The sequence below is a fragment of the Dama dama genome, chromosome 14 (assembly GCF_033118175.1).
Source record: "Dama dama isolate Ldn47 chromosome 14, ASM3311817v1, whole genome shotgun sequence".
Lineage (NCBI taxonomy): Eukaryota > Metazoa > Chordata > Mammalia > Artiodactyla > Cervidae > Dama > Dama dama.
The window spans coordinates 40,144,493-40,155,709 of record NC_083694.1 but is presented as its reverse complement, the minus strand read 5'-3'; the positions used below and the strand labels follow the sequence as shown (position 1 = coordinate 40,155,709).

General features: G+C 60.8%; 1 protein-coding gene across 4 annotated transcripts in view; it reads right to left on the bottom strand.

Moving 5' to 3' along the window:
• Positions 1-5,962: 5,962 nt before the first annotated feature.
• Positions 5,963-11,217, bottom strand: part of CASZ1 (castor zinc finger 1) — a 152,130-nt gene continuing 146,875 nt past the window's right edge. For 3 of the 4 annotated variants that reach the window (XM_061160418.1, XM_061160419.1, XM_061160417.1), the window contains 3 exons: positions 10,081-10,232; positions 9,798-9,939; positions 5,963-7,089 (listed from right to left, as the gene is read on the bottom strand). In XM_061160418.1, coding sequence (XP_061016401.1) covers positions 5,963-7,089; positions 9,798-9,939; positions 10,081-10,232 — 1,421 coding nt within the window. Of the gene's footprint in view, positions 7,090-8,888; positions 9,011-9,797; positions 9,940-10,080; positions 10,233-11,217 lie in introns of all 4 variants that reach the window. The other variant, XM_061160420.1, reaches the window with a different exon arrangement.

Below are 11,217 nucleotides of genomic sequence, written 5' to 3'. Positions count from 1 at the left end.
CTCTTCAGTGTTGTGTGACTTGCTTGTCTCCCTGAAAGTAAAGCATGTGTGTCCATGGGGCACACATCAGTTGGGAGGAGAGGGCTTCTCTGGAAGGTGCCTCCCCCAGGACCCAGCCAGGACTCAGGTGCTGCTGCTTCTCGGGCTTTGGCCTAGAACCTGCCTCTCCTCTGGTGAGCCCTGCCTCAGACCCAGCCCTGCCTCACCCTGCCTCGCCCCGCCCCTGCTGCAGACCAAGACCCCGGTTCTGCCCACAGAGGACGGAGGGCAGCAGATGGGACTGGCCTGACACCTGATCCTCAGGAGTGTACTTAATCCTTAGTGTTTCTTCACCTGTTTAGAATTGTTTCTGCCAAGGCACCCAAAGAAGAGGGTCAGCGTCTCCAGATAGCAGGCAGGAAGGCGCCAGGGAGACCCTGAAGGTGGCGGTGGCTCCAGCCTCAGGTGAAGCGCTCACCTGGGCATAGACCCAGTCCTGACTGACCCCTCCCTGCCCTGGACCCCTTTCTGGCCCCTGCTTCTTCATCCTGCACAGGTGTGGCCCATCCCGGGATCAGTAACCCCCTGCTAAGGTCAGACATCTCCAGGGTGCCTGAGGTGATGGTGTGTGACCACCACCTTCTCCCCCGAGAGCTGGCCCAGCCCCTACCCAAGCCAGGCCCTCCCTCCTGTTCTGCTCTAATCCAGAAGTGGAGTTTAAATCTCCAGCCGTGTCGTGCTTTTCCCTGAGTGGTGAACAAACCTTACCAGTTTACTTTCGTCGAGCACTTTAAAGCTCGTGCTGTCCTAGAAGAGGAGGTGAGATTTTATCATTTCTTAAGGAGGCTGCCTAAAGCCTTCCCTGGCCTGACACGTCTGGGAGGACCTTCTTCATAATGATGAGGCCATGTTTAAAACTCATCTTGGACACTCAGGTGTCCAGCCCTCCCATCCTAGCCCAGTAGGTCCGGGAGGCTGTTTCCAGGGTGCCATGTAGACAGTGTGTGGCAGCCAGGCTGGGGGTCTTCTGAGGGGAAAAGGCCTTGGACTTTCTGAGGTCCTGGTGTCTTTCCCAAGTAGCATGGGTGTGGGGCTCACAGGAGGAGAAGCCGCTGGGTCCGGGCCTGTGCTGGCTGTGTGCCTCTGGGAGGTGTGCCCCTGGGAGGCATGTCCCGTCCACCCCCTAAGGTGGGGCGGCTCCTCCAGCAAGGGTGGCACAGGCCCGGCCCCTGTTCATTCCCCAGGACGCCAGCTGGTCCAAGGGGACCTGCTTCCTGGGGGCAACAGCACTTCACTACCCCTGTGCCCTGGCCCTGGACCAAGGCTCCCCGAGGGGCCGAAGCCACCTCTCATGAAGGCAAACGGGACAACTGGCTGTCTTGGCCCGGGGTCCAGGTGGGCTGAGGCCCGGTTGCCCATGAATGCCAAGGCCCGACTCCTATGGGTGACTCAGCCGCTGGTAGCACCCAAGCAGGGCCAGGTCGTGGGAGGTGGGCAGGCCACGAGCCTGTGCAGCTGGTTCTGGCTCTTTCCAAGAGGTTACAAAACTCTTGAATTTGCCCCAGTTTGGGTGTAGGAGCATCACACCACCACAACTAATGAAACCTCAGAATGAAAATGTTTTACTGCAATTCCTACTGAGTCCAACAAGCCACACGGAGTCCTGTGGGACCCAGGCCCCTGAACCCTGGGGCGGGGCTATGCCCCCCTGCAGGCCCCTCCCTCCTCGGGGTGGTCACCGGGTCTCAAGGGGCGGTGCCTGGGGTCCAGGGCTGTGGGCTGACCTGGGTGCAGCTTCCTCCTGTGTCCCAGGCCCCTGTCTCCCTGAGAGTCTTCTGAGGGGTGCCCTGAGGCCCAGCTCACCCTTCCCTGGGCCCTGTCTTACCCTGAGTGGAGCTTAAAAGCTAGCCCTGCCCTCAGCTAGGCTGAGCCTCCTCTTTACCCACGTATGGGTCTCCCAAGGTCCATCCGGCCCCAGGAGACCTGGGGGCAGCTGCAGAGGGGGCAGTTTTGGGGGGTCTATCCCGAGTCCCTGTCCTTCCCCCCCAATCCTCCACCTGGAGTTGGAGCCTCTGTAGGCCCTGCCCCCGCGGCAGGGCCCAGATGGAGCCCTGTGGTCACAGCACCCACCCACCCAGCTGAGGGCTGAGGTCCGAGCCTGGCTCCCTGCCTCCCCTCAGGCCCCGTGGGAAGACTGCTCGGCCCACCAGGGCCTGCGAAGCTCCAGTAATAGTTTTAATTTGTTGAACTTGTGTTTTATCCCATAAATTAGTCACTGTTTTATTTAACAGAATCGAGATATCCACAAACAATAGGCGAGTTCTAACTTGAACATTTTAATAAGACAGAAAAAAGCATATATTTTCGTGTCTGTTACAAACATATTTATGTAAATAGCCTGTGGGCTGCGTTCCAGGAGAAGAAAAGGAAGGGCCCTCTGTGCTGGGGCTGGGTTAGAGAAGAGGCTTTCACAGTGGAAAAGTGACCATGTTGAGTGGGGCCCTGGGAGCGGTGCAGCCCCCTCGCCCGCGCCCCCTTGCGGTCCTGGGTGAGGAGGTGACACCTGGCTGAGGTGTCACCTTCCAGCCCCTCCCTCCCTCCCCAGGAAAGGGGCGACCTCCTTGCAAGGATGTGACATCAAGTGAGATGCTCCATCTTTGAAGGCAGAGGAGCCCGGAGGCCCAGCACATGTCACATCTCTTCCCCCAGGCCCTGAACACCTGGCCACCTGGAAGGAGGTGAACTCAGGGCAAGGCTGGCAGGATGGTGCAGAGGAGGAGGTTTACTGAGACGCAGGCCACCACCTACAAGTGTCAGGGCTCAGGAGGCGGGAGGCCTGCTCTGGGCGGGGCCTGACTAGAGTGCTTTCACCACCCATGCTTCTGAGGGAGCCCCAGCCATGGTGCCACCGGAGCTGGCAACTCGGGCCTGGGGCTGGTGGCTACAGACCCAGGCATCGGCCCCCTCCGGCTCTGCCCCCGCGTGCTCCTGGCAGGAGCCGAGCCAGCATCCGGATCGGATCCGGGTACGCGCTGTTCCCAGCCCGGGCAGGTCCCTGCAGGAAGGAGGAAGGAGCCGAGGGAGGAGGCAGAGGGAGGACCCTGCCAAGCGCCTGCCCAGTAGCCCTGGCTGCTTGGGCAGAGGGCTGGACAGGGTGGGGGCCCGGGAGCCCCTGGCGCCGTGCTGGAGGCCTGAGGTGGCTAGGCCAGGTAGCTTCTGAGCCTCCATGGGGCCTTCAGGCAGGGCCGGGCCCAAGCCCCCCACTGTCTGTTCCCAGCCACCCGGGAGCACTTGGCCCCATCCCAGAGGTGAAACTGGGCTGCCCCCTTCCCTCCCAGAGCTGAAGGGTGACTGACACCCTCCTCCCCTCCCTGCCTTGGCACAGGGTGCCCAGGCCTCCATGGAGGCTGTGCCGCCCTGGACAGCTGGGTCACTGCCAGCTGCTTGGGGCTGATTTCAAAAATAAAAGATAACTTGATAGATTTTTTTTTCCAGTTTTTATTGAGTGAAAATGTCAAACCTTGCATCAGTCATGCAAAAAAAAAAAAAAAAAAAAATCAAATAAATAAAACACATATATTAAATTTCTAATAGCACTAAATTCAAGTGGAAAAATATTCAGTTCTTAATAACCAGGTGCCGAGGAGACCAGATTCAAGTAATCAGAGCACACGCTGTTCAGTTCGGTTTTCACGTTCTGCATTTTCGTCTCAAAACCTCTCTATATATCTCTATATATCTATATATGTATATACATATAGATATATACACACACATATGTGCATACATATTATTTTATATTTATATATATACACATACATAGTTATAAAACATTAAAAAGAGCATTGGTGGATCAAGCATTGTTTTCCCCACAGAAAGAAAATAAAACAAAAATTACACATTAAAATTCAAAATGAGCTAGCAATGGCTTATAGTCCTAGTGTGCAATATGAAGGTTACAAAAGGCTAGACTTCGCACTGTCGGCATCTTCTTTTTTTTTTTTTTTCTTTTTTTTTTTTTTTTTTGATTTTGCTACATTGAAAAAAAATTTTTTTTTTTTCCTTTACAAAACTCCTTCCACAGACTCCACGGTTCTGTGGTCGGGCACAAAGTCTGGGCGAATGCTCAGCAGCAGCACATGGTGCCCACAGAATTCAGGAGGCTCTGGTAGGGGCTGTTCTAGAAAACCACTTGTTTCCTGTTGAATCAGGTACATCCGTCTCACCACTCCTCCCTCCTGCTCTCTCTCCAGTTCAGATGGTCCTGGCTTTCTGGCTGTGGGCAGCCAAGAGGACAAAAAAAAAAAAAAAAAAAATGGGAGGAAAAGAAAAAAAAAAAGAAAACGACTGCCCTGTCCCCCTCCAACAGCCGGGTCAGGCTTCCCCTGGAGACCCAGGGGTAGGAGGCTATGGGTGACAGCCCCTCCCCCAGGCTGGACCTAGAGCTCTCCCTGTGGCCATTCACAGGGTCCAACTGAGATGGGGCAGGTGGCCTGACCTGGAGAGAAGGTGAACAGGAGAGGCCTTGGGCAGTGTGCCCTCGGTCCCTGTCACCATCAGAGCCATCGGCTGGGTGTGTGCCGGGCAGGCGGGGGCCGGCTCTGGGGTAGGTGACCTCATCGTTGAAAGGGGCGGTGATGGGGGACAGGGGTGTATTTTGCAAAGGGAACCAAATCTGGGTGGGTTGAACCAGCAAAGACGTATCCCAAACAAAATAATAAAACAAACTGGAAAAAAAAAAAAAAAAAAAGCCCTATAAAGCCACACGCATAACCAATAGAGAAAAACTCAAATGTTAAATTAACTACAAACTTGTATCAACAATAATAGTCCTTTTTTCTTGTCTCTACAAAATTCAAGTTAAAAGTTGGAATCACGCAGCTCCCATCAGTGCTAGTGTAAAGACAGACAGCCTCAACCTGGTTAAGGCCTCTAACTAAACGCTAAACAAAACCCCACGTGAGCAATTGCACTCGGGTCTCCAACCTCAGGGCTGGTCCGGAGGCGGTCTGTGCTCTGGGCGCCCGCCTGCTTTTTTTCTTTTGTTCTGTGTAGAATAATAAACCTTTACAGGAAAAATACTGTACAACTTCCTCGAATTTTTTTCCATGTTGACTATTAAAGCCCCAAACTGTCGCATCCTTCCTGTTTTTACCACCTGGGTGGCGGAGACCCCCTGAGGGCCCAACACCCCAGGCAGCGGGTAGGCCGAGGCGCCCCCTTCCCAGGCCCCAGCCCTCGGGGCGGACACCCGGCCAGGCCCCCGCGGTGGGGGCCGAGTGCTCCGGAGCCGTCAGCTCGGCCAGTTCCAGGAGGTTCCCTCCGAGGTCCCTGTGGGTCACCCGCCGGCCGCCTCCTGCCCTGCCCTCCCCCGGGGCCAGGAGGGAGGGTCTTAGCTGCACGAATGGGAGGCCCTGCAGATGCTACAGGTGCCCGCCCGCCTCCGGGGGTGCGGGGCGGGGGTCACGGTGACCCCCAGCGCCCGTCCCAGCCCTGAGCAATGAGGAATCCCAGCGGCGCGGCGTGGGGTGGGGGTGGGGGGGGGGCGGGATCGGCGCCCGCCTCACCCGCCGGGGCCCCTGTCCCACCCCGGACAAGAGCACCTTCTGTTTCCCTGAAGAAGATCCCCGGACCGCGGCGGAGGCGGGTCCCGCCCGGGCAGCTTCTGTCCTGCCGGCCGCCGAGCTGCCGCGCGGGAGGGCGGGCGCGGGGGCGGCCCCGAAGCACCAGAGGGAGGCCCCCCCCGCCTCTGTCCTGAGACGGACTCGGGGTCCGGAAGCACCGGCGGGGCGCACGGGCCCACCCGGGCCGGAGCGCCTCCCGACGCCGGGACGCGGCCGACACCTAGCTCTGGACAAGGGAAGCTGTACAGATAAATACCGTTTCTTACAAAATCAATAATAATAATAGCAATAGAATAAAGCGGCAAGATCCCGAGGGCGCCGCGCGCGCCCGGCCCCCCGACGCGCCACCTGCCCGGCGGCTACGGGGAGGAGGCGGCGGGCGCGGGGCCGGGGGGCGCGGGGGCGCCGAGGGCCGCCAGCTCCGGGCTCCGCGCCCCCGGCCCCGCCGCCACGGCCGGCGCCTCGGGCAGCGACTCCTCCGAGTCGGTGCGCAGGTCCTCGTCGTCGTCGTCCTCGTCCTCCTCGTCGTCGTCCTCGTCGTCCTCCTCGTCGTCGTCCTCGTCGTCGTCCGCCTCCTCCTCGTTCAGCTCCAGCTCCTCCTCGTCGTCCTCCTGCGACGACTCGCCGGCCGCTGGGCCGGGCACGGCGGGGCCGATGCGGGGCCCCGGGGCGTCGGGCGGGCCGGGGTCGTCGCTGGGCCCCAGCGCCGGGCCGGGCAGGAAGAGCAGGGCGGCGGCGGCGGCGGCGGGCTCGGCGCCGGGCGGGGGCGCGCCGTCCAGGCCGGCGGCGGCGGCGGCGGGGCCGGGCGCGGGGCCCTCGGGGCCGGGGGAGGCGGCGGGCGGCTCGCCGCGCTCCTGCTTCTCGTGCTTGCGCTTGTGCGAGTCCATCTGCGACATGCCCACGACCGTATGGCGGCAGCCGGGGTAGGTACAGTGGAAGTGCGAGCACTTGAGCTTGTACTTGCAGTCGGGCACGCCGCAGTCGGCGCTCGAGCTGAACTGGCAGAAGCCCGCCGCGCTGATCACGTCCTGCTTGCCGTGGTGCTTGCGGTGCGCCGTGACCTTGGTGCTGTCGGTGCAGCGGAAGCGGCAGCGCAGGCAGTGGAAGTGCGTGCTGCTCCCCGAGAAGGGGCAGTCGGCGAAGTGGCAGCTGAGCGAGGCCTTGAAGCGCTTGAAGTCGTCCAGCACCAGGTTGTCCACGCGGTCGTGGTGCTGCGCGTGCTTGTACATGTGCGTGCGCCCGCAGAACTTGTAGCCGCAGTTCTCGCGCGTGCAATGGTAGTGGGTGACCTTGAGCGAGAACTGGCAGGCCGCGTCCTTGCAGTCCTCGTAGAGGTCGAAGCGCCGGAAGCCCTCGAGCATCATGCCCTCGTCCAGCATCTTCCGAGAGGAAGCAGTCTTGCGCCGCTTGCCGAACGGAGACATGTCCTCAATGATCCAGAAGCGCTTTTTGGCCCCCGAGGCTGTCGGCATGGAGATGGTGTTCCCTGGGGAGGGGGGCTTGGTCAGCGCAGGCACCATGCCCAGGATCACACTCACTCATGGTCCCTGATCCTGGCCCGCTGGCCAAGGGGCTGCACTCGAGCACAACCCCTCGGTTCCCCGTTGCTCTGCGGGCCTCTTTCGTGACCCGCCCCCCAGGATAGTCGGGGGAGCCCCAGGCTTCCCCCTTAGTCATCCCTGTCTGCAGGCTGACCGCACAGGCGTCCACCCTCGTGGGTGGCAGAGCATGCAGCTCTGGGCGATGTGGTGGCTGCTTCCTGGCCCGTTTGGGTGGGAAGTGAGGACACGTCCTGGCGCTAATTGAAGCTGAAGGGGGAATCTAGGTCGGCAGTGTAATTACCCAAGTTGGACCGGGGCCAGACGCCATCACGCGCCTGCCTCTAATGAGGGACAGGCCGGCTCCTTCTCCCTCCCACTAACCAGTTTCCTGGGCTGCCCGCCTGTCTGCGCCTGGGACCAGCCTGTTTGCCACAGGGATACCGAGCGCCTTGGAACTGTTTGCAGCAGTGACTCCCTGCCCGGTGTGCAACCTTCTCCTTGGTACCAGAAGGTTCTTTAATGTTTTGGGCTGGGAGAGGGCAGCTCTGCTGAGCAGCCAGGACTGGAGCACAGGTTCGGCCGGCCGATGGGCCGCACTTGTGCTCTCCCACCTGGTCCCAACTGCCTCGCTGGGCTCTGGATGCCCCGTTGCTGCCCACAACTGCACTTTTCGGTCATGCATCCGTGACCACTTTCTGCACAGGCAGCTGGGGAAAGGGCGGCTGTCCCGGTCACTCCCTGCTCCACCCCCAGGCCTGGCCCCCCCAACAGCAGGCAGGGTGGGCACCCTCCAGGCTCCCCAACGTGTTGATCTACCCAGCCCTCCCTGAACTTGTCTAGAACACCCACCCCAGGCACCAGGCTTCAGTACCACCCATCTTGGGAACAGACCCAATCCTCCCCCATCCCGGCCCCTCAACAGGTGGAGAGAAACAAGGACTGTGATGGACTGGGGTACCCAGCATGAGGCAAGGGAGGGTCTGGGGCCTGGGGATCCAGGTGGGTGAGGAGTAGCTGCTTTGGATATGAGGTCACTGGTTATGCCAGCGACAGAACAGGGGCTGAACTCCATGAGGGGGAACCCTCTGCCATGCTCTTTGCCAACCCCCTGGGGAAGAACAAATGGAAGGGGCAGAGGCAGAGCTGGAGTGGTGCAGCAAAGGACAGGGGCGGGCAGGTCCCATGCCTGCCGGGCAGTAGGTACAGGGTGAGGCCAGGAGCCACCTCTGCTATGAAGCACTGCCCGGGGCTCAGGCCTCGTCCTGTGTGGCTCCAGGAATGGGGGTTCAGCCTGGTGTCAGGACCCTCCAAACCTGGGCAGGTCCCAGACATCAGGAGCTTTCCAAGAAAATCTCTGTCCCTCCCTCGTCCTGGGTCCCGGGTGAATGCCCCAGAGCGCGGGGGACAGGCTCTGCTTTGCTGCAGGATTGAGGGAAGTGGGGCGGGCCTGGCCATCTCGGGGTTCTGACCAGTGGCTGAGATGGGGTGAGCCCCAGGGAGCCCTGGTGGTGATGTTCTGGCCTGCTCGGTGCCGCGCAGGAACCGAGAGAAGGTATCCTCGGGACAGGGGCCAGGCTCTCTGGTCTCGGGAGGGGTCGGGGAGAGGTGGGGCTGGGCTGTGAGGAGAGCAGGGTGGCCCTGTCCTTGGCCTGGCAGGCCACAGACAAGGGCCAGATCCTGGACCATGGCCTTGGGGCTCGGCCAGGGTGATAAGACGGCGGTGGAGACGGTGTGTGTGAGTTACCTGCGGCGTCCTGAACTAGGGGGGCGTCACTTTTTACTGGAGATGGAGTGGCAGTGACAGGCGGAAAGCTGGGCGGGCTGCTGATGGGGTGGGCCAGGCCCCGGGTGGCTCCGAGAGTGGCACTGAGCAGAGAGTATGAGAGACAGGGTGGAGAAAAGAGGCATGGGAGGGAGGGGAGGGGCGCCCGGAGCACGGCCGGAGAGAAGGATGGGGTCAGTGGGGGCTGCGGAGCCCCGCGGGCAGCCTCGTCACCGGCAGCAGCAGGAAGAGGAAGAGGAGGAGGAGGAGGAGCCGGGCAGCCTGGAGAGGGTGGAGAAAAGCAGAAAAAAAAAAAAAAAAAAGAAAACCAAAACAAAGAACAAACAAACAAAAGAACCAAAATGAGAAACCCAATGGCAGAAGCAAGTATGATATGAAAATACGTGGACAGATGAGCAGACAGATGCCGCGAAGAAGAGAGGGGAGGGGTGGCAGAGGAAAGAGACTAGGAGGGCATGGCAGTGCAGGGGGGTCATGGCGGGCTGGGGAGGGCCCATGGGGAGGACCCCACTCTGGGGCCCAGGGACTGTGCTGGGGACCACGGCAGAGAGGCCAGAGGAGGGGCCAGGGCTGGGTGGGGCCCACCTGCCCCTCTGGCTGTAGCTCTCAGCTCAAGCCTGGGTCCTCTCCTGGAAACGGAAGCCGAGGGCAGAGTGCAGGGGAGGTGGGCAGGGCGGCAGCAGGTGGGGACCCATGTCCCACAGACCAGCTGGCCCAGCCACACACTGGCCTGTCCTCCTTTGAGGCCACTTGGCTATGATGCTCCAGTCCTGAGCCAGACCTGGCACTGCTGGGCCTCAGAAGGAGGGGCCCGTCCCAGGCCGGGCGCCTCCCAGACCCCCCGCAGCCCCGTCCTGGCCGCCTGCTCACCTGCCGCGGTGCTCTCATTGCCCACAGGGGTGCTGGAGCAGCTTCGGTCCATGGTGGAGGACTCGGAGGACATGGCGCCCGGGCTGCAGCCAGTATAATCCATGTACTCGTCCGTCTCGGTGTCCATCAGGCTCGGGGGGCCCTGAAAGGAAGCAGGGGGGACCTGAGCAAGCTGGGCTGGAGGCGGTGCTGCCCACAAGGGGCATGCGGTCACTTCCAGCGGCTGCCAGATTGGGATACAGGTGATCCCCTCTGGCCCCTAGGCGGTGGAGGGGCAGCTCACCTGGGAGGAGGGCACGCGATCGAAGTTCTTCCCCAGCATCCTCCGCATGTGCTTCCGGGCGTGGGAGGTCATCTGGTGCTTGAGGAGGAAGGAGAACTGGCAGCCCTCCCGGATGCAGTGGAAGTGGCTATTCACCTGGTTGTACTTGCAGCCTGTGGACACAGCCCCACTCGGCTGTGAGCTTTCCCTGCGGGCCAGCTGGCGCTCATGGTACCCGCTGCATGGCGGGCACTGTTCTGGGCATGGGCACACATGCCAGGAAGATGGCATCTGGGGAAACGGCACTTGCCCATGGTGGCGTTCCCCTGAGGAACCTCCCACCCCCCCACCCCCAGAAAGTCCTCGGCCACCTGGATGTCCAGAGCCTGGGTCTCCCCTCCAATCTAGCATGGACTTGCGGGACAATGGCAGGCTGGCCCCCTCCCCTGTCCCGCACATTGAGAGGTCCACGGGCTCCAGGGCAGGGGACCCTCATGACCTGTCCACTTGATCAGCTGCCTCCCAGCATGCCATCTGTTCCCAGCTCTCCTCTGGGGACCCCAGGTGCTGCCCCCCACCCCCCAACCTTGTAGAGACGGCTGCAGGTCGGCTGGCCCTCTGCCCCGCCCCCACCCACCTGGGTTTTGCTCTGGGCTGAGGACAAACAGAACGGCCAGACTGAAATGGTATCAGCAGAGGGCAGGCGAAGGCCTGCCCGTTGCCATGGCACCTGAGCTGGCCAGGTGTCTTATATCATCCCCCAGCTTTGTTTTGGCCCCAGCTACCACCCAAAACACCCCAACTGAGTCAATAATGGCAACTACAGAATCCCAGACACCTGTAAGCTGAACCCAGGACCCAGTATGGGTCACCGAGTGTTGATATCTGTTGCTGTGATAACCAGCTCTCTCAGGCTCTGAATTATTTTTGAATTAATACCTGAAGGAAAGGTTTGTTTCCTTTCATTTCTGGCAGTTGACTTTGAATCTCTCACCCTTCCCCTACGTAATGGCCAGCTGGCTGCAGGCAGTAGCCCCCATCTGTACCCCCTGGACCCTGCAGCCATGGCCACCTGAGTCACCTGAGCCCAGGTGTCTGCACCCAGCCTGCCTGGCTCCCACCTGCCTTCCAGTGTCTGGTCTCCTCCTGGGCAGATTA